The sequence below is a fragment of the Parus major genome, chromosome 11, assembly GCF_001522545.3.
Source record: "Parus major isolate Abel chromosome 11, Parus_major1.1, whole genome shotgun sequence".
Classification (NCBI taxonomy): Eukaryota; Metazoa; Chordata; class Aves; order Passeriformes; family Paridae; genus Parus; species Parus major.
The window spans coordinates 1,320,495-1,346,547 of NC_031780.1; the positions used below are offsets into that span (position 1 = coordinate 1,320,495).

The following is a 26,053-nucleotide window of genomic DNA, read 5'->3' on the forward strand; positions in this document are numbered from 1 at the left end:
GATGATGGATGGATGAGGAGAATCCCACAGGAATACACGTGCCAAGTACCCAGACCCACACAGCCACAGCGGTGCCCAGTCCCCCAGGAGAACCCTGGCAGCTCCCTGGGCACCTCCCCACAGGTTCTCCAGATGAACAAGTGAGGTGCAGCCGCTCCTGGTCCCCTCCACAGGGACATCAACGTCCAAGAGCTGCAGTCACAAGCACGGGTGACAGTGCCAGCTGCCCCCAGTCCCGCCGAGGCGCTGGCAACCAGCAGCAAGCTGTGAGCAGATGGCACAGACACGGGGGGCACGGGGAGGAGGGGACAGAGACGCTGGTGGCTTTCAGGAGGGACGGCCACAGCCGAGCCGATTCCCATCCAGGACGACAGCTTGCATATGGATAAACAACGAGATAATTACAACCTTTGGAAGGGGGGGAAGCCCGTGGCACAGCGTCCTCCTGCTGCCAGCTCCTGCAACCCATCCGTCCCCACGCTCCCTCCGCAGCCTCAGCAGAGGAAATTGCTCGCCATAAAAGCCCTGGCTGCAGCCCTGCCTCGGCTACAGCTGTGAAGCCATTTAGCTATTGATAGCCCCCCATTGTCAGCACTAGGGTTGGGCTTTCGTGAGAGAGAGCAATTTGGGAAAGATGAAAAAGAAAAAAAAAAAAGAAAAAAAAAAAAAGAGAAAGCCAACAAAAATGACAACCCAAAAAACCCAACAAACAAACAAGTAAAGAAGGAGAGAGACAATACCCGACAGCTTGCAGGGTTTCCAGGCCTCTGCCAGCTGGGAAGCTGAGCGTATGAAATATGCATTGCACTGAACAAAGCAAACTGAAACGTTTGGAGCTGGAGAGCTGTAACCCTTTCCTGGGCGCCAGAGCCACAGGGAGAGCTGCCAAAAATCCAGGGGAAAACACCCCAGGGGAAGAAGCACTCTGGGCTGTGGGTAAGGATTACTGAGCCTGCACGGTCAGATGGGCTCAGCAGGCGGCTGCCTATGGAAGGTGGAAAGCTGAGGAGCTGCTGTGGACGCCAGTGGCTCCAGGAGCAGGATGTGGGATGACTCAAGGCAGGTAAAGCTGTGCTGCCCCGACACCATTTCAACACCTCAGTGTTGGGTGGAGAAGCCCTTCTGGCAGGACTCCGAGAGCAGCATCTCTCCAGGGGACAGCTCTGTGTCCCCACGCTCCTGCACGGGCACTGTGACCCCCAGGGGACTGTCACCTCCTGCCCCCGCTGGCCTGGCACAGGTGTCCCCAGGCTGCTGCGCATCCCTGGAGCAGCGAGTGGATCTGTCAGGTTGCAGCACCTCCTTTGGGTGCCTCGGGCAGCCTGACCCAGACTGAGCCATGTGTCAGCCCCAAAAACCAGCACAAGGTACAAAACACCCAGAGGAAGCAGCACAGGAGCAGCTGAAAACCTGAGCAAGTGGGATGCAGGGAGCACAGGGCTCTGAGATGAGACCCAAGGACTGGAGGAAAGGAATCCAGCACTCCAATCAAGGGACAGGAGAAAATGCAGGGAAGATCAGAGATCCAGCAAACTTTCAGCTAAGTAGATTATTGATCTTGAGGGTGTGCCAGGAACCAGCTTTGCAAATTACAGTGGTCCCCTGCTGCAAGCCCAGGCAGTTACCGGATGGCAGAGCAGGAACACTCCCTGCTCCTGCCACACACAGGCTGCCTCCTCCTCCTCCTCCTCCTCCTCCTCCTGCTCCTCCTGTTTGGATCCAAAGGGTGCTGGCAAGAAAGGAGAGGGAGTGATGCCCCAGCCTAACAGGAGAGCCGGGGTTAGTGGGGAAGGAGGCAGAGCTCAGCCCAACGCGGGCGGGAAGGCGCTGACCTTGCGAGGCTCCGCACACAATTCCCTTGGCAAAGGCAGCGCTCTGTGCTCGCTGTCGGGAGGGCTCTGCAGGCACAGCCGAGGTGTGAACGCCTCGCAGATTGTCCTGACAGTGCCTCAGCCCCGGCACAGAGATCAGCTGCTCACAGGAGCCCGGGGAGGAGAGATGGCTCAGAGCCCAGCTCCTGCCGGGGAGCTCAGCATCCCCCTGGATCAGCCCCATGGTGCTGGAATTATGGAATCACAGAATACCCTGAGCCAGAAGGGACCCACAGGGATCACTGATCCAACCCCTGGCCCTGCAGACACACAACAATCCCCCCTGGGCACCCCTGGAGCGCTGTCCAAACTCTCCTGGAGCTCTGGCAGCCTCTGGGGGAAGAACCTCTTCTGATATCCACCCTAAACCTCCCCTGACAGCTCCAGCCCTTCCCTGGGCCCTGTCCCTGCTCACCACAGGGAAGAGATCAGTGCCTGCCCCTCTGCTGCCCCTCATGAGGACACTGAAGACCCCTGAGGTTTCCCCTCAGTCTCCTCCAACCCTCAACCACAGTCAGGCTCAGAGTCCTCCTGAGAGGGAGGCGAGGAAAGATTTGTTCATCCTTCCCACAGGAGGCAAGGAAACAGCCACGGGGTTATCTGGTGGCACAGGCAGGGTGACACCAACCAGCTCTTCCCATCCCTGGGCCAGCCCCTGATTTGAACAAAGATCTGATTTGAAATAAAGTCCTTTCTCGGACTGCTGGAGTGTGATGAGCACTCGGACTGTCAGATCCGCCTTGTTTTAAATAAATCCCACTGACGTTGTCTCTCCTGACATGAATTATTAACTGAGCACACGGTGCCAGCAGCGATGTCTGGGGCAGGCACTGAGCAGGTGAGGCTCTGCCTGGGACCGCAGGTGTGAGGCACTGGAATTCCAGCATCCCTGGCAGCAGAGGTGTTGTCACCATGGCTGCCACCTGGTCACGCCAGGGAAAGTCACACTCTGTGCCCAGGGCATATAAAACCCAAACTCCTGGCATCCCCACACAACCATCTGTGCCAACACATGCTGGGAGCGGGGACTGTTTTTCCCACCTTGTGACAGTCCCAGGGACAGAGGCAGCTGGCTCTGCTCTGCTCCTGGAAATGTTGTGGATGTCCTGGAGGAACCCAGCCAGACACTCTCTCCTAGGGTGGCCTGAACAGATGGGACCATTGCTCTCCCTTCAGCCTGAAGAAACTCCCAGTTAAACTGGGACCAGAGGAATGATGGGTGAGACTGAGACAGCTTTTCAGAGAGGGACCAACCCATGAGCCAATGCCCAGAGACAAATTACCCTCCCCTGGCTGATGACTGGAGAATTCACCAGAACATTCAAAAGATCCCCAAGGGAGAGCCTGACGGAAAGTGAACCATCAGCAAGGGGCAGGGAGCCAAGGTGGGAGCTCCTGGAAGAATTGTGAGCCGTGGGTATGGACCTCAGCCACCCACACTGGTGAGAAATCACCAGCAATTCCTCTGCCCCCAAAATAAACCCCAGCAGCCTGAAGCCAGAGGAAAGAGGAGAGTTTTGTGAATGCCAGCTCTGTGAAGCCCTGAGGAGACTTCCAGCACCAGACACAGATCATCTGGGCTTCCCTCCTCTGGTCACTCAGTGCAATGAGAAGGAAGGAGTACTGAGCAGAAAAAAATATCATTCCATATTTTTTCCTCTCATAATTCAGTAGAACAACATCCACATTTCATCCTGGAAGGAGCTGCACTTTGGGGATTCTCGTGTCTGAGACCTAATTTGTAAAGCGCCCAGGGATCCCTGAGGGGGAAAAAGCATTATAGGATCATTATTAAAAGGGACACGTTATATTTCATGTCTCAGTTCCACACAAGTGGAAAAAAAGGCCAGGAGCAATCTCTGGGAGGAGAGGACAAACCTGTGAAATGTAAGATGCGTTCAGGAAGTGGCAAAAATAGGACATGGGGAGTCTCCTGCTCTGCCCACTGCTTGGCCACAGCAGTGACATGGAGTAAAGAGCAGCAAAAAGTTTGTTTTGTTTTTAATAAAAGCCACAATCCATGGTCCCTCTCAGCTGTCCCCTGGGCTGTTTTACAAGTCTGGGGTGGATCCAGCTCTTACAGCATCGGAACACAAAACACAACCTGAGCACAGCCCACCCACAGGGCTGCCTGTGGTCCTGCTGGCTCCTCCACCTGCCACCAGATAATTCAGACAAAAAAAGCTTTTCTTGAGCCTCTCAGCAGTGCTTACACCAGCAGTGTCCCTGACACAGCCCAGGAAGCTCCTTTCAAACCCTCAGCATGTAGGTGGCTGGGTGAGAAGCCATTTCCCAGGGGAATGAGTGAAGGAACCTATTTCAGGTTGAATGTCACGCCTGCCTGTGTGCCACCCACGTGGTGTCACCTGGGGTCACTTCTGTCACACACAGCATTCATCTGCTCAGCCAAGCCCAGACACCAGTGGGGATGGATGTGCCAGAGCAGCACAACACCCACAGGGAGGGTGTGGAGGGGAGGGGGCAGGAATGCAGACCCTGCTCAGCCACTTCTGTGGGAAGAGACAGGCTGGACCGTGGGCTGGGGCTGCTGCTGCAGCAGGGAACACCCAGCACACCAGCACAGGGGTACATTATGCTTCCCCACCCCAGACCCCTGGCACACCAGAGCTGTATCATGTGGAGCTCAGCATGGAGCCTGACCTCCATGGAAACCTGATGGGTTTCCTCCAGTGCTGTTTCAAAATGAGTGCAACTCCCAAGGCCACCAGTCCTGCCCTTCCAATCACAGAATCATGGAATGGTTTGGGCTGGGAGGGACCTTAAAGCTCGTTTTGCTCCATGGGCCGGGACCTTCCACTGGTGTTCAGAGTGAAACAGAATAGGTGTAGATTGGATATTGGGAAGGAATTGTTCCCTGTGAGGGTGGGCAGGCCCTGGCACAGGTGCCCAGAGCAGCTGTGGCTGCCCCTGGATCCCTGGAAGTGTCCAAGGCCAGGCTGGACAGGGCTTGGAGCAACCTGGGACAGTGGAAGGTGTCCCTGCCCATGGCAGGGGTGGCACTGGGTGGGCACTGAGGTCCCTTCCAACCCAAACCATTCCATGATTGTATGGACAGTACTTATCCAGTCCATAAAGTACCACAGCTACAGGAACCCACAAAAAAGTACAAGAAACTATCACTGAATTCCTGGGAATAAGAGCAGCACGAGCCTCAGTCCTCGGGGTTCCAGAGGGCTGGGAAGGACAGAACTTTTCCCAAGTGAAGAGCTTTTCAAAGTGTGGAGAACATGGCAGTACCTGTGTGCTGTGTTCATCCCCCTGGGCGTGGATGGTGTAGGATCGAGCCCCATCCCTCAGGGTCTCGCTGGCGATGCGCACCTCCACGCCGGGCAGCGGGGTGCCCACGGAACCTGCGGAGGAGAACAGCATGGAAACGGGGCACAGCCTCCAGGAAAACCCAGAATCAGGGGTGCAAAAGGCTATCAATGGAATCTGCAGGCTGTGCTGGCACTGGAGAACTTCCTAGCGGGGGCTGTCCCTTCAGGAAGGCGTCGATCCCACGAGTGTCAGGACGCTGCCTCCGTCTGCTGGGCAGGCAGTGCTGGGAATGCCTCTGAACACACACGTGTCTCCAGCCCTGAACTGTCACTCTTGACCACTCTTTGAAGACATCTGCACAACTTCAGAGCTCAGGAATGAATCTGTTTCTTTTTTTCTTTTTTTCTAAAGGAAAAAAAAAGAAAGGCACCACAAAACCTACACAAAGCTGTGAAAAGAGAGAGAACAGCGATTACTCTGCTCCTCCAGAGCCTGCACCTGACAGGGGAGGCAAAGGCTTAACAGCTGAGAATTGCCAGGGATTATCTCAGTTTTAGGAGACATCAATACACTGGATAGAAAAACATCACAGGAGAAAAGCAGGGATCAAAACCAGCCCGTTCTCCCACAGGTTTCAATTTCAAAGCCAAGGATCTGCCACAGTGTCACAAGGACCACTACTGAGCTCCAAGGTGTTTCTGTGACCTGGAGCTCCCCGGCCTGCAGCTTTCCCACCCCCTGGTTCAGTGCCTGTTCTTCCTGGGGAGCACCTGAGAGCTCAGCAGGGAGGGCAGCTCAGTTCCCGTGACCTGTGGGATGGGCAGCTCCTGCCTCAGCAGTCTCCATGGCACGAGGCAGCTCCTGTGGCAGAATGGGACCTGTGACCTTCATCCCCTGTGAGCAGGGAGGGGGACAGCAGCTCACAGCAACCTGGGGCTCAGCAGGAGTGGACAGGACTGAGTTTCAATTGGAGAAGGACTTTTCAAAAGGGCCTGGAGTGCCAGGTCCCACTACCAGATGAGATACCAGGGAGAAATCCTTCCCTGTGAGGGTGGGCAGGCCCTGGCACAGGTGCCCAGAGCAGCTGTGGCTGCCCCTGGATCCCTGGAAGTGTCCAAGGCCAGCCTGGATGGGGCTTGGAGCACCCTGGGACAGTGGGAGGTGTCCCTGCCCATGGTAGGGGGTGGAATGGAATGAGCTTTAAGATCCCTTCCCAACCAAACCATTCCATGATTCTACAAATCTATAACTGAGCTCTTTATTCCAAAAGATGATCATTTTTTTTTCCCCTGAAGCACCTCCAGTTGATGCTTCCCAGGTCTGCCAGCATCATCTTGACACTGGGAATTCCCTAGAGCAGGGAGAGCAGGACCTGGAGCTCAGCCCTGTCTTCCTCCTGTCGCTCATATTTCAGGCATTTGGGTTCAAGTGGCATTTTCCCTGTGCTGGTCTCATTCTCCTGCTGAAGCCCTGGAGATCTGCTATCCGTGACATCATGATTTTGTCTGCTACATTGGTCAGTTGCCATGGAAATGGATGTGTCGTCGTAGCCCAGATTTATGGCATCCCTGCAGGATCAGCCAAGAGCAGATGGGCTATGAGGGAGTGAGATTTTATTGCAGTGAAACTACCCCCGAACAATTAGTAAATCTGGCTGGAAATAAACACAAAGCGACGTGGCAGCTCTGTGATCCGTGTCTGCTCCGCTCAGAATTGCCTTTGGCATCCTGGTCAGCCAGAACAGGCACGTCCTCTCCTCACCACCAGCACCCCTGGGCTGCTCCCACCTCCAGGGCAGACACTGCCAGGACTCTGAGGGTTGCAGCAGGGGAGGGAGGGAGCCACGAGCCAGAAGTGCCCTGAGGTACCATGTCGAGGTATTTATGGAATCAGAGAATCACAGAAGTTGGATCCCACAAGGATCATCAAGTCCAGCTCCTGGCTCTGCACAGGACAACCCTAAAAATCACACCATATGTGTTATAAACAATCTTGCACCTGCCATGGGAGGCTCCAAGAGGCCTCAAAGCAAGTAACAAGTCACAGAAAACACCCTCAGTGTTGCTTGGAAGGTTGCTGGAGCCACCTTCTCGACTTCTGTGGGAAAGGTTTCTCCAGGGTGAAAAACTGTGTGTGAACAGACTCCAATCTGCCCACAAAACATGGCACGTCTGTGGGCAGGCACCACGAAATCAGTCCTGGAAAGCTCGTGGAGGGAGCAGAAAGCAATGCAAGGAGCTGCCAGGGGCTCTCACAGACTTGGAATTTTTCAAATCAAGAGCAGCCAGATGCCTTTCTGGAAGATGCTTCTTCCCTGGATGCAAGCTGCTGACCTCAGCATGGAAATGGGCAGTGATTCATGGGCAGCAGGACTGCAGGATTAATGCCCACTGCTGGTCCCAGCCCCTGGGAATGAGACACCAAAGATCAGCACAGTGCTGGCACATCTGAAGGCACAGAAGAGGTGGTGACGTGTTCCCCACAGAGATTTGCAGATCACAGTTACTAACACAGCCCCACCAATTCCTCTCCTACTTGGCTAAAATAAAACCAGCATGTAAAACAAGTCCCTGGTGGAGAGCTGCTTCCTTATGTTTCTGTCTGGAGAAGCTTTTCTGGTATTTAGGAAAAGTGACAAACTTTGAAATCAACATCTGTAAAGGCTGAAAAAGCTCCTACAATTGATTAGAGCTCCACAAACCTGACAGGATTAATAGAATTAGTGCAAAAAACAATGACTAGAGCTTCCTTCCACCGTGTCAAAATATACCCTGTGCCAATTCCAACAGGTCAGCAGAAATTTGGGCCCATTCCCAAAGGAACGGCCTGGGAGCTCCTGCCTTCATCAAGCCACAACTGGGGTGATCAGAAGGGGTCAACACTCTGCACTGGCTTCCTTTTGTCCCCAGCCATAATCCTGAGGGGAAACTGGGGAGAAATCTCTGCTCCTTCCCCTCTGCATCCCTCCAATTTGCAGCCTCCTGGATGTTCAGGAACGCTGGCACCTCGCCCGCGATGTCACCGGGCTGCAGGCACGAGGGGGTGACACCGTTCTGCTTTCACCTGGTTCTTTGCTCTGGTTAAAAAAGTTGTCAGCTCTTCCCAGATAAATTGAATTGGCCCCGTGCTCTGTGTCCTTCGGTATCTGGGTAGCTCGGTGCTGCTCCGTGCCGCGGTGTCCCGGGAGGATTGGACAGGCCAACGATAAGGCACTCAAGGATCTCACTGTCAACAATACACGGAGTCCCCGCTGTAGCAGCTATTAGCTGCCTCTGATCTAAACCTCCAATTAAAGTGGTGATTAGGCCCAGTGAGGCATTCTCCGGCCATGAATTATTCATCTCCCTTCACAGTAACAGCACCAGGGGGGATTAGAATGAGAGCTGGTGAAAACAGAGGCATTTTAAGCAGGGTTTTAACCATATACAAGCAAACATTTATCTTTCAAATCTTTCATCTTTGCTGCTTCTGGAAATGAAAGCTCCCACACGCCTGTCCCTGCCACTTCAGACAGTGCTGTGGGTGGAGAGTGGGGACACACTGCTGGTGACACCGGTGGGGACACGGACAGGACAGGCAGGTCCAGGGACTCCACCTTTCTCCTGCCACACCAAGGGCCTGCAAGAGGGCGAGGGAAGGGCCAGCATCTCTCCTCAGAGGCTCATGAATCACAGAATGGTTGGGAAGGGACCTTAAAGCTCATTCCATTTCCACCCTTGCAATGGGCAGGGGCAGGGACACCCTCCCCTCTCCCAGGTGCTTCAAGCTCCATCCAACCTGACCTTGGGCACTTCCAGGGATCCAGGGGCAGCCACAGCTTCTCTGGGCACCTCTGCCAGGGCCTGACCTCCCTCACAGCCAAGAATTTCTTACTAATATCTAATCTAAACCTAAAGTTAATTGTGAAGCCATTCCCCCTTGTCCAAAGTCCCACTCCATCTTCCTTGGAGGCCCCTTCAGGAACTGCAAAGCCACAATTAGGTCACCTTCTCTTCTCCAGGCTGAACAATCCTCTCAGCAGAGGTGCTCCAACCCTCTGATCATCATCTGTGCCTCCTGTGGGCTCACTCCAACAGGTCAAAGCAGTAGAGAAGGATGTGTGCTGCTCCTAATCCTGGAGAAATCCTCTGGCAGATGTCCCAGCCCACCATCAGCTGACTCTGAGATCTCTGTGGTACCTGGTGACCTCCTACCCAGCCTCTAACAGGGCACTGGATCAAAAGCTTTTTCACAGCTCCAGCAAATTATGCCTCAGCTTCACCCATCTGCTTCCCAGCTGACACTTCCTGAAATAAATTAATCAAGCCGATTCAATTATAGCCTCCTTTCTGTACAGTTTCTTGCTGATCCCCACCTTCATGAGACACTTCTCTCCCCCTCAGGGCTGCAGGAGCCCCTGGATGGGGCTGGAGTGACAGTCCCCAGCCCCTGTGCTTTGGCTGCACAAAGGGGTTTGTCCCCAGGTGCCCTGCAGGACCCCAGGATCCATTGGGATGATGTCTCAGCAGCACGGCCCCCAGCTCTGGGGCAGGAGCTGCCCTTCTGGGTGCCAGCCTCTGCATTGCCACGCTGCTTCCAGTCTTATTCCTTTTCTCCTTTAGTCCCCTGGGAAATTTCTGGAGTCTCCACTCCTTTTTCCTCATGAAAATCAATAGGAGGCAAATATAGGAAGGCCACAGGGCCAGTGAAATGATCCCTGCCCTGTCACCCTGGGGTGTGGGGCTCACACAGCTCGAGCTCCTGCAGATGGGAGCCTTGTTTTTCCTGCCTGCTTCCCTCTCCTGCCTGCAGGGATGGGGCTGCTGGAGGAAGATAAAACTGGCTGAGGTGGGGTGAGGGAATGACAGTTACCCTGCAAAAGTAAAACAGAGTTTGTGTTTCAAGCTGTTCTCAGGCTGAGGAGTCAACGAGGGGGAGTTTTGGCTTCTCCTCTCCCTGTGCGACCCCCAGGAGACCCAGCTCCTGCATCCCATGGGATTGGGGTGCTGTGGGAAGCTGTGACACCCAGGACCCCCCCTGGGGTAACACCAGTTCCCCAGGAGGCTGCATATGGTGCCATGCCTGCAGAGACAGCCTGTGGGGAGGCAGGTGGCACAGGGTGGGCACACAGATGGCCACGCTCCAACCACAGGGAGAGTGGGGGCACTTTGTATTTGCAATGTCTCAGATCAATTTATTTCTAGGTTCCAGAAAGTACAGCTATGGAGAGGAATCACAGAGTGTAGCTCAGAGAAGGGGGGGAAGACAAGGAGAGAACAGGCCCAGAGTGTACAGCGAGGTGTGACAATTTTGAATTCCTGAAGAGGCAAGAAACAGGCACTAAAATAAGAGTGAGCAGACGTCCTATTTTAAGTGTTCAGCACTGATGGGTTGGACAAGCACTGCTGTGTGGAGAATCCTGTGTGACACTACCCAGAAACACAACTGAAGGCAGCAGGAGCTGAAGAAACACTCCTTCAATTCACGAAGGTTTTGGAAGTAATAAAGCATCAGCCTGGAGCGTGCCAGCCTGGTCAGGCCAGCGGGCACCACTGCACACACAGCTTTGATCCCTGGGAAACCCAGCAGCCACTCCCCACACATCCATGTCCTGGCTTCCCAGTGCCAATTCCCAGCATCCTCATCCCTGCTGTGGCCTCTCCTCACGTGCAGAGAACACCCCAGACCACGGCAGCCTCTGGAGACTCCTACCTGGGACACGGACTCCATGCAAAGGGTTAGAAAGCGCCATCCCAATCTCAGTCATCCCATACCTCTCCAGCAAGGTGTGCCCCGTGATGCTCTTCCACTTCTCCAAGACAGGCACAGGCAGGGCTGCTGAGCCTGACACCATTAACCTGCACAGGGAAAGCCCAGGTAAGACAGTATCCAACAGCACCTTTGCTCCAGGGAATTTGCAGCCTCACACAGGGGCACAAAAAGCTCCATGTAAAACCTGCAGCTCCAAAATCCTCACATCACAATCTGTCCCTCACATTCTCAGGGTGATATGGGGTTTAAGTTAACCAGGACAGTCTCTAAAAAGAGATCCTGGAATACAAGCCTGGGCTGCAGGACAAAGTCCTCAGGGTGACACACAACGAGCCCCTTCTGGCTTTGCCATGCAAGAGTGGCTCATAATTAAATAATGTCATCCTTGTTCCTGTCAAAGAGACACCAAAGCACAACAACCAGCACTGAAAGAGGTGATGTTGAAAGGAAAACCTGGAGCATCCAGTGAGCCAGCAGCAGCTCTGCCCACAGCTCACTCACCTGATGTTGTCCTGGCAAAAGGCATGCACAAAATCCTGCACTTGGGGCTGGCTGAAATGCTCGTCATAATATTCCATCAGCTTGGCATAGATGGTGGGCACTGCCATGAACACACTGACACGGGGAGCTTGGGAGCTCAGGAGCTTCTTCCACACCTAGGAAGGAAGGAAGGGAACACACATGGATGGAAGTTCACCTTTGCTATGTAAGATTTCTTGGAAGTACAGCAGGAAGCTGTTGTGTGCCCCTCGTCCCTGTCCAAAACAAGTTCCCAACTTTCATCACGCCCTCATTTCCCAAGGCACAGCGTTCATCTCTCATCCCACCAGTGGATCCATCATCCCACCATCGCTCATGAGATGATGGAAATGGCATTTTTCAGTCCTGTCACACTGCAGCCAAGAATTTGCTCATGAAGATGGAAGTTTGTGGCAGAATCAGTTCATTCCCTTATCAAGCACAGCTCTTCAAAGGCTGCACAAAGCCTCCAGTTTCCCAAAGCACAGGAGCTCTTCTTTGGAAAGGCACAGCCCACACCTGATACACAATACACAGCTTGGAGCTCAAGGGCTTCAGCCTCTGAGGCAAAGCTGGGAAGAGGGAGATGAGGCACTGGGAGTGAGACCTCATGAGAATGGTGAGGTGCAGAGAGCCGTGTCCCTGGCGAGCTCAGAGGAGCCATCACAATCCACAGGTAAAGCAGTGGCAGCAGGAGACAACAGCTTTTTGGGAGGGCCACTACCCCAACCACACTCTTCTTGAGTGGAATATTCCCTGTGGGAATAAAGTTCTTCAGCTGCAACTCCTGCTGACCTGTGGGAACTACGAACGGGGGCCAATTCCAGCAGCCAGCTCTGCCGGGATGTGGACAATGACACCTCCAGAATGCACAGCCAGCCACGGGCCAGAGCCACAAATGTCACAGCTGAGATTGCTCCCACACCTCACCACTCTCCCTGCCAGGTAAGCTCTTCCCAAGGCAGGAGTGATCCAAAGCCATCAATAAATCAGAGCCCCGCTGACGGCGCCTCTGTCCCCGCGCTCCAGTCCCTGCCCTGCCGGTGACAAATGTATTCCCTAACAGCTCCTGACACGAGCGCTGCCTCGGCGCTCCCCAGCACGCTCAGCTGCACACGAGCCAGGCAAGGCAGGGATTGATTGAAGGTGAGCCAGGGATTCTCCTTCATGCTGTCACTCTGCCCCTTCCCTCCGTTCTGCTCGCTCGGGTTCCGTTTCATCCCTTTCTCCTTGGCTGCATCTCGCACTCTCCGCTGCTCCAGAACAATCAGCTCCTAAAAAAACCCTCCCAGCACCGGGTGGTTGTTGTTAACAGAGCAGGACACGGCCACAGAGGCACTGTGGCACCCAACAGGAGGGAGCTCACAGCCCTTGGTGGGGAGAGATGAATGCACAAGGTGCAAACCCACGGGACAGCCCGGGAGATGGGACATGAGCACTGCAAAATCCCCTGGGAAGGGAAAGCAGAACTGGAATGTGACTTCCTGCACTGATGGGTGATATGTCCAGAAAGGGAACACTTCACTCCCTGCAGAAACCCACCTACCAGCAAGATCCTTACCAGCCAGATTAGGTCAAAATCCCATTTAGAGGGGTCTAACCTCCCCATGCTCCTCCCAGTCCCTTTTCCCCCCAGTTTCTTTCCCATTCTAGGCAGCAGGGTGGAGAAGGATCTCTGCAAGGCCCTGGCTGAGTGGATCTGCTCTCCTCAGCCTGGTGGGCAGGGAAGGACACGTGATGGCAAGCAGGGATCAGGGCTGTGCTGAGGGGATTGAAGGGAAACAGATGCTCAGGGTTTGTTCAATCCTTGCTGTGTGATTTTGTTTTGCCTTCCCAAGTCCCTAGCAGCTGTGGGAGAGCAGGCAGACTTCCAGTCTGGCCATGCAGCAGAGTTTTTGTCACATGACTTTGGTTCTGAAAAACCCCAAATCCATCTAAACAGAGCAAGCCTCTCTTGCAGCCCAGAGTCCCCTGTCCCCACGTGCCAGCTCAGCTCCTGCCTCAGATAAAATCCTCCCTCCTGCACTGCAGCCACAGGAGCAGCTTTTTCCGTGTCAGTCCAGCTCACCCAGCAACAGCCCCTTCCTGAGGATAAGCAGCTGCCTTTGGATTTGTGCCACCAGCTGCTGGGGTGATCTGCTGACAGCCAAACCTCTCCACCTGTTCTGCTCCTGCTCAGCCAAATCTGGATCCTTCCCATGTGTTTCAGCAGGACTAAGCCATGGTACAAAGCTGGCAGCCCCGAGCCCAAGCTGGCCAGAGGGCTTGGCACTGTCCAGCCAGCTGGAACAGCTATTCCTGGCTTCTAACTGTAACTTCACAGTTGAAAGAAGGATCTGGGAAAGTCTCATTACCTGGGACTAATCAATCAATCAATCAATCAATCCCGTGTAAGGCACCAGCTTTGTCCTTGCAGCACCCAGCATCTCCTGACAGCACCAGGTTTGGAGCAGCACAATCCATCTCCCCCTGGGTTATCCCACTGTCACCATCACCACGTTAGCTCCCCGTGCACAGGCCACTGGCAGCCCAACATTCCGTTTTGTTTTGCTCACCTGATACCTCCAAGTGCTTTTAAAAAGCCATGGATCGGGGAAGCAAACACAGCACCGTGTGCCAGGCTCTGCACAGAGGGGAAGCACCAGCCTTCCAATGGAATGTGCTCAGGAGATGGATCAAGATTCCTTTTAAGACAACCAAGGGCTAGAAACAAAAAGTTTCTCACTGCAAGAAAGCAAGAGCTGGAACAGCTTCCCACCAGCAATACCAGCAGTGAATGCTTTGGGTCAGGGCTGCCTGTGCCAGCAGGGAAGTGGGAGACCCAATGTTCCCAAGAGCCTTCCTGTCAGCATGACATTCCTGATTTTCCTCCCCTCCCACTGCTCAAAAGCATATCATGAGCTGGCCAGTGGGATTTTGCCATCATTAAAGGAAAAAAAAAAAGGAGAAAATGACACCAGTGGGTACAAAACAAGTGCAGCAAGGCACAGCTGGGAGATTTTTCCCACGTATTTTTCCCAGCACGCAGATGGTGAATGAGGAACATAAAAGCTGCTCCAAGGGGTGGTCAGTCCATACAGCAACCTTCCCAACCAGCCTCCAGACCTGCTAAGATCACCTGAAGGAGGATATGTGAGCACAGAGGAGGAAAGGCAACAGCTTTTCCCTTTAGAGAGGGAGATGTGCAATGCCATGAACCAGCCAGAAACAACAAACCAAATACCTGGGCATCTTCTCATGCAAAAGGAGAAGAAATGGTGGCAAACCCAGTTCTGTGTGAAACCATGTAAGATTTTGGCTTATAGAAGGTTCCCAAAAGCAGCCAGAAGAACTACAAGTTGTAAAGGAAGCAAATATCAGCATGGATTTTTCCATCAGCTCACAAACAGATCGCAGCCAGCCCGCGGTGCAGCCTCTATTGACAGACACAACAGCTCCTCTCTTCCATAAAATTATTGTGCCATTTTCAGTTGTAATTGAATCTTTTCAAACCTTTTCAAAACCAACAATGCCTCTAATGCAAGGTTAACTCAGCCCTTTACTTCCCTCTTGCTCGGGGAGATGGGTCTGTGTTTAGCACTGACTGCTGCCGTGTGGGAAGCACCATCGAGGAAAAGGGATGCCGGTGATTTTTGGAATGTCTGTGGGAGCAACAGGGCTGTGGCCAAGCCAGCTGCTTGTTTGGTGAGATCCTGTGCCAAACACAAGGGTGGGAAACTCCTGTAACTCAACAGCAGCAGTGAAGGGGCTGCAGGACCACGCACACACATCCAACACCGAATTATCCTAAAAAAGCAGATGGGCACAAGAGACAGGAGAGCACCAAGGGGAGCTCTGCTCTCTCCCAAGGACTGAGCCTCCAGCACTTCATGACCAATATGCACAGAGAGAAACATTCCTCTCTTCAAAGGGAAATCAGGCCCTCGGTGGCTTCGTCTCATGTTTGTTATAACCCCAAACTGTTTGCGCTCTGTGCGACTCTGGTTTTAATCATTTATTCATCAGCACAGTTTGATGGCCCCTCTGCATTCCAGGCTGAAGCTTTAAAACCCTTCCTATGCTGGAGGCATACTGAAAGGAGCAAGTGCTTTCCCTGGGACCTGGAAATATAAGTAAATATGACAGGCTCTGGTTCCATTTTTTATATTTCCCCACACACATCAAAAGCCATTACTTGGGAACAGATGCTGAGGACAGACGGCAGATCTGGGGAGATGGGGAAGAAAACCTCTAACTTTTTAAAGCCAGGTCTGTGAGAAGTGATCAAACATAATCCATTCACCAGTGACCTGCTCCTCCCTCCACCGACTCCTCTTTGAGTCTGAAATAAAATTACTTCTCTGAAGCCTCCCATTAACAGATGAAAAGACTTTCAAGCTCTCTCCAGCTGAAACTGGATGGGGGCCGTGATCCCCAGCGTGCCTGGATATTGGAGCTCAGGCTCCTCTGCTCGGATTTGCTTTTCTTTTAAAAATAAACCAAAAGAGCTGCCCAGAGTGATGTTTGCAGAAGTGACAGATCCAGGGGAGAGGCTCAGTGCAGTGCACGTTTCTCCTTCCCTGAGGGAACTGCCGAGCCCTGGATCTCCCTGCACAGCCCAGCCAAGGTAGACAGCCCCAGCACCCAGCCCAGCCTGGCTCACACAGAGAACACCAGTGACAAGGACAAAGTTTGCTCCCAGATACAGCACTGGCGCTCCTGGCCTTCAGGAATTCAGGGCTGTGAGCACACGATGCAGCCTCACCCCAGAGCAACACCTCCCACTCATCCTGTGCCAGGTCTGCAGCTCCCTCGTACCACGGGGAAACAGTGCCACGGGGGACAGAACTGCAGGGAAAGCTTGTCCCGGATCACACACCACCTCTGGGCACACAGCATTCCTATTTCCCTAAAAAGAAGAGTCCAAACAAGATGATTTTGATGGCTTTGAGTGTGACATTGTAAAACAGGGCATGGTTTTTAGAGGGCTTGCTCCTCGGAGCACCTTAAGTCAGACACGCAGCGAGGCTGGCACTGAAACAGCAGCTCCTGGAACTGCAGGGCAGGAAATCTGCATCTTGGCATGTTTATCATGGAAGGGGTTGCAGGGCACAGCCAGGGCTGTCACTGCACAGGCAGCACATCACAGCTCAAACCTGCCCAGCAGAGCTGAGCGGGCAGCACACGCCACAACTGGGTCACCCGGAGCGGAGATTTCCATCAGCTTCTCCCATCACTCAGCACAGCAGTTTCCTCCTGCAGGTTTTACAGTACTCTTATTTCCCACTCTGCACTGGAAGCTGGAAAACCTCCCAGGATCTGCTCTCGTGTTTATCACTGCAGAGAGCTGGCAGGGAACCTTTTGCCATTAGAACATCTTCCCCTCCAGGCGTGATCAGGGGTGCCCAAGGCAAAGACAAGCTCTCCCTGCCCAAAATGGATCCTCTTTGTCCAAAAACCACAGCACAGGATCCTGTAAACCAAACACTGACCTCACAATTTGCTCCAAAAAGTTCCTGGACAAGGAGTGCCTGGTCTGGAATGGGGACAGCAGTGGTGACTGTCACAGCAAGCACAGGGGACACTTGTCTGCCCTGGCTCTATCTCCACACTCACTGACACACCACAGCCTGTGCCTGAACTGGTGCAGGGAGGGAGTCACTGGGAATGGATGCTCCAGGGGGTGCTTGGTGCAAGGCCTGATGCTCAGAGCCTTCAAAAAGCACTTGGCCAGGAGGAGAAGGCTCACCCTGCACTCCTTCCTTATCAGAGACATTCACTTCTTCTCTTCTGGTCACTAAAATGCACAAAATTCGTACAAACACAGCACTTTTAAAATCCCTACTCCTGGACAAGAAATTCCTACTCCAGCATCTGGGACAGGTCAGCAGCATCTGAAAAATGCAAAGAGGAAGAGAGCAGCTGAGAGAATAAACTCAGCTTGGGAGCAGGTTACAGAGGGAGGATCCTACAGGGATGCTGAGGCTGCAGCTTGCTCTGGCTCCAGAGGAGGTTTCTGCCCTCCCACTCCTCACCCCTGAACACCAATAAAACAATAAACAGTAAGACCACAGCCAGCCATGGCAGAACACCCCTCGGGCTCACTGCTGCTCTCCTGCCTGCTCCATTCCCACCTGTGCTGAGAAGTCTCCCCACCAGCCATCCCTGCCATTCCCAATCCCAGACACACAGACAGGAGATGCTGCTGCCATGGGCTGCCTGTGAAGACACTGCACCCCAAGGAGCACAGGCACCAGAGGACTCGGTACATCACGTACGAGTTGACTAATTCTGGAAACTAAGGGTCCATTTATAAACCCTTTATTAATAAATGATTAATAGATGCAGCCATATTTTTTAATAACTTGCAATAAAAAAATGCTACGAAAAGCTTAAGCAAGACAGTCTTAACAGATGGTGCTATAAAGTGAATTATAACATGTACAGTAGCTAGTGCAGCCTAATGGATGTCCTCATTTAATAAAAAGAATCTGATTTTATGCAGCAACTTTCACGCTTGAGGCACCTCAGCACACTTTAATGAGTCCTCGTGGCCTCAGCAGTAGCCACAGACATCAGATGCTGTTCTAGTGAGAGGAAGGATGTTGGTCAGGACACCAGGGCTACTCCACAGTCCTGATTTTTAACCTTGCCTTGGACAGCTCCCAAAAACAGACGTAAAAGTCTGAAAGCTGCCACCTCCTACCCCTGCACGGCAGGGAACAACAAGCAAGCCACGGTCTGGGGCTGGGAATGTCTTCTCAGGGGAAAAAAAAAATAAAAAAAAGAGCATTATTCCCACCACCAAAACCAGACTGCCATCTGTATCCACGACTATAAGGCACGCCGCAAATTATGTAATTTAATAAACACTGTAATAATAAAGTATTTATTTTGTATAATGAAGTGTTAGTGATTAGAAACCAAACACACATCGGGCGTGCTGCTGCGGTTTCTCTTGAACCTTTGCCAGTATCACTCAAGGCTAAATATGTCTGCAGCAGGTTGAGAGTAAGTTCCTTGCCTTGTTTTGATCAGCCTGTCAAGTGTTTTAGCTGCCAGTCGAGTTTCTTTATATCACACTATAATTGGCTGCTTTCTCAAGGTGCAGCCAAGGAAAAAAAGCACACGGCAAAACTCAGGCTCCTTTGGCAAAATCCTCCAGTGCTGCTTTGCTGCAAGCTGATTTCAGTAGCAAAGGGCACTTTGTAAACAGCTGGTGAAAATAGAGTGGAACTGAAAGGCAGCTTGCAATAAACTCCAGGAGAAAGCCTTATTTACCCTCCCGTGCTCGCTTTGGAGTGTCGATCAAACCACTCGCAGCTCCCGGGGGAGGCCCTCGGAAAAATAACGGGAATAAAAGAAAGGGGAGAAGCAAATGCCATCCGTGCACCTGAGAGCCCTGCCCGGAGCCCTGCCAGCCCTGCCAGCCCTGCCCAAGCTCCAGGGTCACACCCTGAGAGCCCTGCCCGGTGGCACATCTGGAAACAGCTGTGATCAACAGCAGCCACGAGGAGGGGGGTCCCGCTCCCCCCACCCCTCAACGTCAGCTCATCGATTCGCAGATGTGGGGAGAGAGCAGAGGAAAACGCAGGGCTACGAGGGAGCATCAATCACTGGTGGCACAGGATGTGGAGCACCGCGCCCTCCAGAGGCTCTGCTCCATCCTCAGCGCCGGCCCCGCCTCTCAGCGGCACCTCCAGCGCTGCTCCGGCTGCACCCCGAGCCTTCGGGGTCACCCTAAAGTCGGGGAGGACAGTTTGGCACCTATCATCCGTGTGAAAGCGCAGGCTGCGGCAGCCAGGGCTCTTCCTGCCTTCTACCACAGCATCCTAGCAATTTAGTCTGAATGCAGAGCTGCTCTGCTGGGATTCCGGGGCTGTCCCCCCAGAAAGGATCAGTGCTCAGGTGTCAGAGCCATCCTGACAGAAGAAGGAAGTGTGCATTTTCTGTGGCTGCTGCTCTGAGAAGCAGAAATGAGCCATGAAGAAGCACCCGGTGAGAGCTGGGCCCGCCCTCGCCTGGCAGCAGCACAGCCAGAGGCTCCAGGTGTGTCCCACACCTGTGCACTTTGTCCTTTCCACGGGACAAGCCTTCCCAGCATGTGGATAAACACAGACAGGGAGAGCAGCCCGGCCACTTACCCAGCACAAGCTCCTTTGGCTTTCCCAGGGAGCTCTGCAGTGACAGCACACCCCTGCTCCGAGCAACAGCAGCACCTGAAAACCCAACTGTCCCCTCACAGTGACACTGCAGCCACCCCCCAGGACACTGGGAGATGTGGATGGACACACCCTGCATCCCAGGGGCTGCGAAATGTAGAACTTGTTCCACCTTTAGTGCTGCCTGTCCCTTTCCTTCCCCCCTTTCCACGGTGTGCCGCTGCTGCAGGGAACAAAGAGAAGCAGAACACTGGCACTGGTGGTTCCTGGCTCAGATAGAAAACAACATTATAAGAGCATCATTCCAGTAAGGTTTCCCTCCTGCCACTTTTCTTAAAAGCTGCAAGAAGGTCTGGTTCTGCAAACTCTCTCTCACATCACTGAGTCCAACCCAGCTCTGTTAACTCTTGTTTTTCCACAGAGGAAGAACCATCTTTCCACGTAAGAGAGGAAAACCAGGCTTCCCTTACCTGGGCTGCAAAAAACTCCACAGGCTGTGTTCTGTCATGAAATGCAATATAAAACACTAAGGATGAAGGTCTGGAAGGGGAAAATTTGGAAGGGGCTGGCCAGGGAGGTGGTGGAGCCCTTGGCCCTGGAGATGTCCAAGGAATGACTGGATGTGGCACTCAGTGCTCTGGGCTGGGTGACAAAGTGGGGATTGGCCACAGGGTGGACTTGGTGACCTTGGAGGTCTTTTCCAGCCTCAGTGTTTTGGGGATTCTGGGAAATGCAAATCACTAAAAAATTCAGCAAGCAGCACACCACTAACACACAAGAGAAAATCCAGTATTTCCACCTTTCTTGGCACTAAAATATAAAAATCCACAACCCTAATTCTGGATGGAAATGCTCTTGGAGGGCACATAGAAGGGTCCACCCACCCCCAGCCAGACCCCAGAGCAGGGCTGGGAGGGCAGTGCAGCATTCCCATTCCAACATCACATGAGCTGCACCCTCTGGAAGAGCACATTTACCCCGGGCTGAGCACCCAACCAACCCACTTTGCTGTCAACCACACACATCCAGTGGCTAAAGGGGCTGGAATTCTTTAGGAATTTGTTCCCAGAGTTGCTCTGAGTGCAGTGCCTGGGGTCCTGCTGTTTGTTTTCCCCCTGGGCTCACCATCTCAGCGTTGAATTCCGGGAACATGATGCAGGTGGCTCCCACCCACAGCGGGCACAGCAGCTTATTGACCACCCCGTGGACGTGGTGCAGAGGCAGCACATGCAGGATCACATCCTCCTTCTTCCACTCCCACTTCTCAACCAGCCCCGTGGTCTGCAGAGGAAAACAAACAGCACAGCCTTAGGGCAGAGAGAAAGACCCTCCTGAGGTATTCCCGAGTTATTCAGCCCCCAAATCCCCTGGCAGGAATTCCAGGCCTATCTGGGCACAAAATCATTCCCGTAGGATCAGCAGAACAGCAGAACACAGGAGGAACACCTTCAGCATCCTGTCAGGATTTGTCTTTAAATCAGCAAAGCCCTTCCTTGCTCCTGAGAAATATCAACAATGATTTTAAGTAGGACATACAAAAATATTAATCTGCTGCTGCACATGCAGATTTGGCAGAAACAGTAATCAAAAAGCTGATTTTCCCAGAATTCTGTTGCCATAGTTAGGACACTGATGACATCAGGCTTTTAGCACCTGTAAGGGATAATCAGTAGGAGCAGGAAATCGCTGATAAATAGAAAGCAGGTTTCATGTTAGTAAAAATTATGGGAGTATCAAGCTTCCAAAACACTCTGCTCTGAAGGGATAATTATCTGAAGGGATAATTATCAGGTTTCTGGGTCAACAATGCCCTTCAGAGCCCAGTGCTGGCAACTGCAAAGCTTATTTCCAGCCACCTAAAAATAAGAAAAGCATCTGAACAGAGGAATTTGGTCGTGTCCCTCACAACCCTCTTCCACAGGGCAGGGAGCAGCTTTTAGGATTCCTGCAGGACAGCACAAAGGATGGGGACTGCTCAGGCCACCCCCCAAATAATCAGCATGTTTGTAAGGGAACAGATTCTTTGCCCAATATAGCCAAGCCCTGGCTCCATCCATCAAGGCTTTCATTCCTGCTGCGGGATCCGAGCACCCGGAGCAGCGGCAGCTCTCGGAGGCATCCCTGCATTCCCTGCCCTCCTTCCCTAATGGCAGCAGTCTGGCAGTTGCAGGCACTGATAACCAAGTGGTGAGGTAGTCAGAAGGCTTATTCAAACTTTTAATTCCTTTTGGTTCCGAGAGCTAATGGATTTTTTTGCCTTGGGGATACAGAGCTGAATAATGCACAGGCTTCACACAGCACTGGGCTGGGCTGAGATATTTTCCAATTAGGAGCAAAGATTCTCTCCTAGTCAGAGAGTAGAAAAGCAAACTGCAAAGAAATCAGGTTTTTTACAACAGGTTTCACCCCTTCTGCTTTCCAGGAAAGAGGAGAATCCACCTGCCTCGGGATGCAGCTGCAGCATGAACAGGCCAAGGTTTAGAGCCTCACACGCTGCTGTGTGTTCACCTTCCAAACGTGGGGGACCCCGGAGCTGCAGCCCCACAGCTCTCTGCAGGAATTTGGCAGTGGAAAGGTGTTTGCAACCCCAAATCCCCTCCAGATTCCAAGACTCTGTACCTTGGCACAAGTTTAGAGGGGGGGACAGCAGCACTCACCACAGCCTGCACGTTCTGGTGGGTGCTGAGGACACCCTTGGGCCTCCCCGTTGTCCCGCTGGTGTAGATGATCATGGCTCCTCTGTCCTTCCACGAGGAACAGCTTGGCAAGGGCCCCTCCTGTGTGGCTGCAGGGCTTGTGGATCCATCACCACCAGACCTGGGAAGTGGCAGCACAGGGACTCCCAGTTTCTTGGCACTGGGGGTTATTTTCCCCACGAATTCCTCAGCTGCGATGAGCAGGGCGCTCTGGGAATCCTGGATCACGTATTCCAGCTCGGGCACGGGGTGTTTCCTGTACAGGGGCACCGCTATGGCCCCGCTCATCCACGAAGCCCACTGGGCCACCACGTAGGAGGCATCATTGGGGCACAGGAAGGAGATCCTCTCTTCCTTCAGGTCCCTGCTGGGGCACTCCAGGAGCCTGCAGATCTCCTGGGATAAGCGGAGGCTGCGGCTGAGCAGGTCTCTGTACGTGTGCTCCCCGTTCTGGTCAATGATGGCCACTTTGTCCCCAAAAGCCGGAGCCCTGGTGAACACAGGGGTGATGTCACTGCTGCAGGTGGCCCAGGCTGTGTGCAGAGCCCTGTGGGGACAGCCAGCCCTCTTCCCATCCCATCTGCAGCGGGACAGGTCCCGGAGGAGGCAGCGGAGGGGCCGGCACACCTGGGGGAAGAGCAGGGGGAGCAGCATCCAGCCAGCACAGCCGGGCTGAAGCGATTCTGCAGAAAACAATGATGGGAACACATCAACAGAGGCAGGGATCACCCAGGGGGTTATTCCCACCCAGGAAAAGTGGCAGCCCTCATTTGAATAATACTCACTGTATTATTTATGTCCCTGCCTCAGAGTGCCACATCCTGGGCAGCCTGAGCATCCCTGGATCCTGCCACGACCTGCAGGAGGCAGAGACCCTTCCCTGCACAGCCTCTGATCCCTAAAATCCAGCTCATTGCAATGATGAACCAGCTTCCAGCATGGTTTGTGTTGGAAGGGACCTCAAAGCCCATCCAGCTCCACCCCCTGCCATGGGCAGCGACACCTTCCAACGTCCCCTGGCAGGCAGGGGGTGAAACGAGATGGGCTTTAAGGTCCTTTCCAAGCCAAACCATTCCACGATTCTGTGAAGAATCCTAAGCCCCTCTGCAGAGCCTGGAGCACCTTCTCCATACAGCAACGGGGAGCAGAGAGGAGAGGACAGGGCTGTGGCAGGAGAGAGGGATTTGCTGCACAGGATCCAATCAGCACCAAACCATCCCCAGAGAGATTCCAAGACAGGAGGAAGCAGCCAAAGGATGACAAGCTCTCACTCTGCAAGAGCGTCCGTGACACTTCCTTGATGCTGGCAATAACAACCTGATTTTTCCCATTTTTTTTTGATAAATGCCTATTAGTGGAGCAGCTCAGCTCCAAGAGCCTCCCAGCCCAGCTTCCCACTGTGGGGAGGAGCTGGAACAAAGGGGATCCAGCCCAGCAGCTCCCCAGGGAAGAGCTGGCCAGGGCTGCCCTCAGCTCAGGCTGCACAAGAGTTTATTTTCCGTGAACGCTGCGGTCTCTCCCCTCCACCTTCGAAGCATTTCCCCACCCAGACTGGCCCTGCTCAGATTTTCTTTTGCAAATCAACCTCGATTTCTGCTTCTGCAAAACAAGCTTGTGATTTAGGGTGGAAACATCTGGGGGAGCAGAGAGGTTTCAGCCCCAGAGCGGGGTGACCGTGGGAACTCCTGACATTGCCACCAGCATGGAAAAAAACAAAGCAGCTCAAGGGAGAGCTCATGTGACATCTTTGCACTGCTCTGGAGAGACTAAAATGTAAAAACCCGACCTAATTCACAGCCTAAACTGAACCTGTGGCCTTGGCAAGGTGTCAATGCCCTGAGCATTAAGAGGGGCATGAACTGGAAGCTGTGTTTGTCCAGGAGCAGCGTGGCTGATGCTCTCAGTGCTCTCACTGTTCCTCTAGCTCCTTCCAAAAATCAAATTACCCCATTCCCACCAGTCTGTGTTTAATGGAGCAATTAACAGCTGCACCTTCAGCCAGGCCTGGGAGTGCTGGTTCCAGAGAGCTGGGGATGGTGGTATGTGCAGACACTCGGGGCACAGGGAAGTAAATCCAGGGGCTGTTTCCATCCCCTCCCATTGCTCAGAGTGCCACAAAGTCTGGCACAGCACACCTGGAAACAAAGTCTGTCCCTAGAGCCCAAGGGAAGGTGGTGGCAGTGCAGAGATGTGGCTCTGCTGCCTTGGAAGGGAAGGTTCAAATCCCCCTGGAAGGGAAAATCCAAGTCGTCCTCCTCAGGCTGAAGATTTGAAAGCAGCTGGAGGGCTCTCCCCAGCTCCCAGCACAACAAAACCAGTGCAAACTGGGAGCTGCACAGCCCTGTGCACTTTGTGCAGCCCCCTCTGCACCTTCTGAGCATAAAGGGCATAAAATGCATCCCCAGCTGTGAGTGTGTAAGTGCCAGTGTGAGTCTGACCTGCAGGATTCCCCCCTTTCCTCATTTACAGCCATGGCAATACCTGGGATTCCTGGCTGTTTCTACAACAGAGATAAAAAAATATTTTATTCTTATAAAAACATTAAAAAACATTTTTTATTGTAAAATCATAAAGTAACTAAGAGAAACAGACTTGGAAAAGATATCAAATAATGTCAGGGATGCTGACTGTTCTACCCTTCTCACAAAGGAAAAAATAGGGAAAGGTTTGGATGGGACAGCAGCTTAAAGCCCATCCAGTGTCACCTTCCCCTGTCCCAGGTGCTCCCAGCCCCGGTGTCCAGCCTGGCCCTGGACACTGCCAGGGATCCGGGGGCAGCCACAGCTGTGAGGGCCTCCCCACCCTCAGGGCTTTATTCTCCTCTCGTTCCGGAGCGGATTCCCACCCTCCTGCCCGCAGCCTACTCACGGCACATCCCAGAGCAGGAATAGGAAAAACCCTCGCCCTGCGATTCCCGAGGAACCGCGGGCACGGACGCGGCCCCGCCGCCGCCCTCGCAGCCAGCGGGGAAACAGGGCCGGGTCCGAGCGCACCGGGCCGAGGGCAGCAAGCCCCGGCTCGCCCCGCCTTTGGGATACCCCGGGGCCATCCCGGGGCCGTTCCGGGCCCGTCCCAGCCCCGCCGCCTCCCGCAGCCCCGCGGGGCCTCACCTGCCGCTGGGGGGCCGGTCCGGCCGCGAACAGCTCCGGCGGGAACGCTGCGCCGCGGCCCGAACGTTCCGCGCACGAATGTTCCGCCACCCCGCTCCGGGTTTCTTGGGATTTGGCCCCAAAACATCCGCGGGGGGCGAGGCGGGGTGGCCGCGGGGGTGACTGTCCCTGCAGCCCCCCCGGAGTGTCACCAGTGCCCTCGGGTGTCACGGCGGGCGTGTGGGATGGTGTGGAGCTCCATCTCCGCCCCGCGGGTCCTGGGGCCATGGGCCTCGTCTGCAGCGTTCCGGAATTTGGGGAAAGGATGGCCTGAACTCGTGGAACCTTAACATGGACAACCCAGGGATGCACAGAGACCCCAGAGAAGCACCTTGGGGACACCCAGTCGCCCTGGGGCCACACAGGGATGGCGGGGAGGCACAGATGTCCCGGTGGTGGCACACGGCGCACCGTGGCCGGGCCCTGCTGTGCTCTGGAGCCGAGGTGCTGTGGCTGTGTGCCGTGAGCCGTGAAGCGGCACGGCCGGGGTGACCCCCACCCACCTCCACAGCTGTGTTTCCACCGGGGCTCGGCCGCAGCACGCGAGGTTCAGCGGGCTGGGAGCGGAAACGCGGCCGGGATCCCAGCGCTGGTGGGGAGAGCAGCCAGCGCTCCTGCACGGGCCAGCTCCATCATGGCACGGCTCC

The 26,053-nt window shown here is 53.9% G+C and overlaps 1 protein-coding gene across 7 annotated transcripts in view; it reads right to left on the reverse strand.

Moving 5' to 3' along the window:
* The window catches only part of ACSF3 (acyl-CoA synthetase family member 3), a 51,034-nt gene extending 25,492 nt beyond the window's left edge, over positions 1 to 25,542 (reverse strand). For 5 of the 7 annotated variants that reach the window (XR_004499138.1, XM_015640169.3, XM_015640166.3 and 2 more), the window contains exons 1-6: positions 25,126 to 25,361; positions 22,219 to 22,940; positions 20,687 to 20,842; positions 11,403 to 11,557; positions 10,842 to 10,987; positions 5,130 to 5,242 (exon numbers count right to left, since the gene is read on the reverse strand). Coding sequence is in view for 6 of the 7 variants with exons in the window: in XM_015640169.3 (XP_015495655.1) it covers positions 5,130 to 5,242; positions 10,842 to 10,987; positions 11,403 to 11,557; positions 20,687 to 20,842; positions 22,219 to 22,940; positions 25,126 to 25,306 (1,473 nt within the window). In the remaining variant the exon portion in view is untranslated. The other 2 variants (XM_015640167.2, XM_033517308.1) reach the window with 2 other exon arrangements.
* Between the last annotated feature and the right edge of the window lie 511 nt (positions 25,543 to 26,053).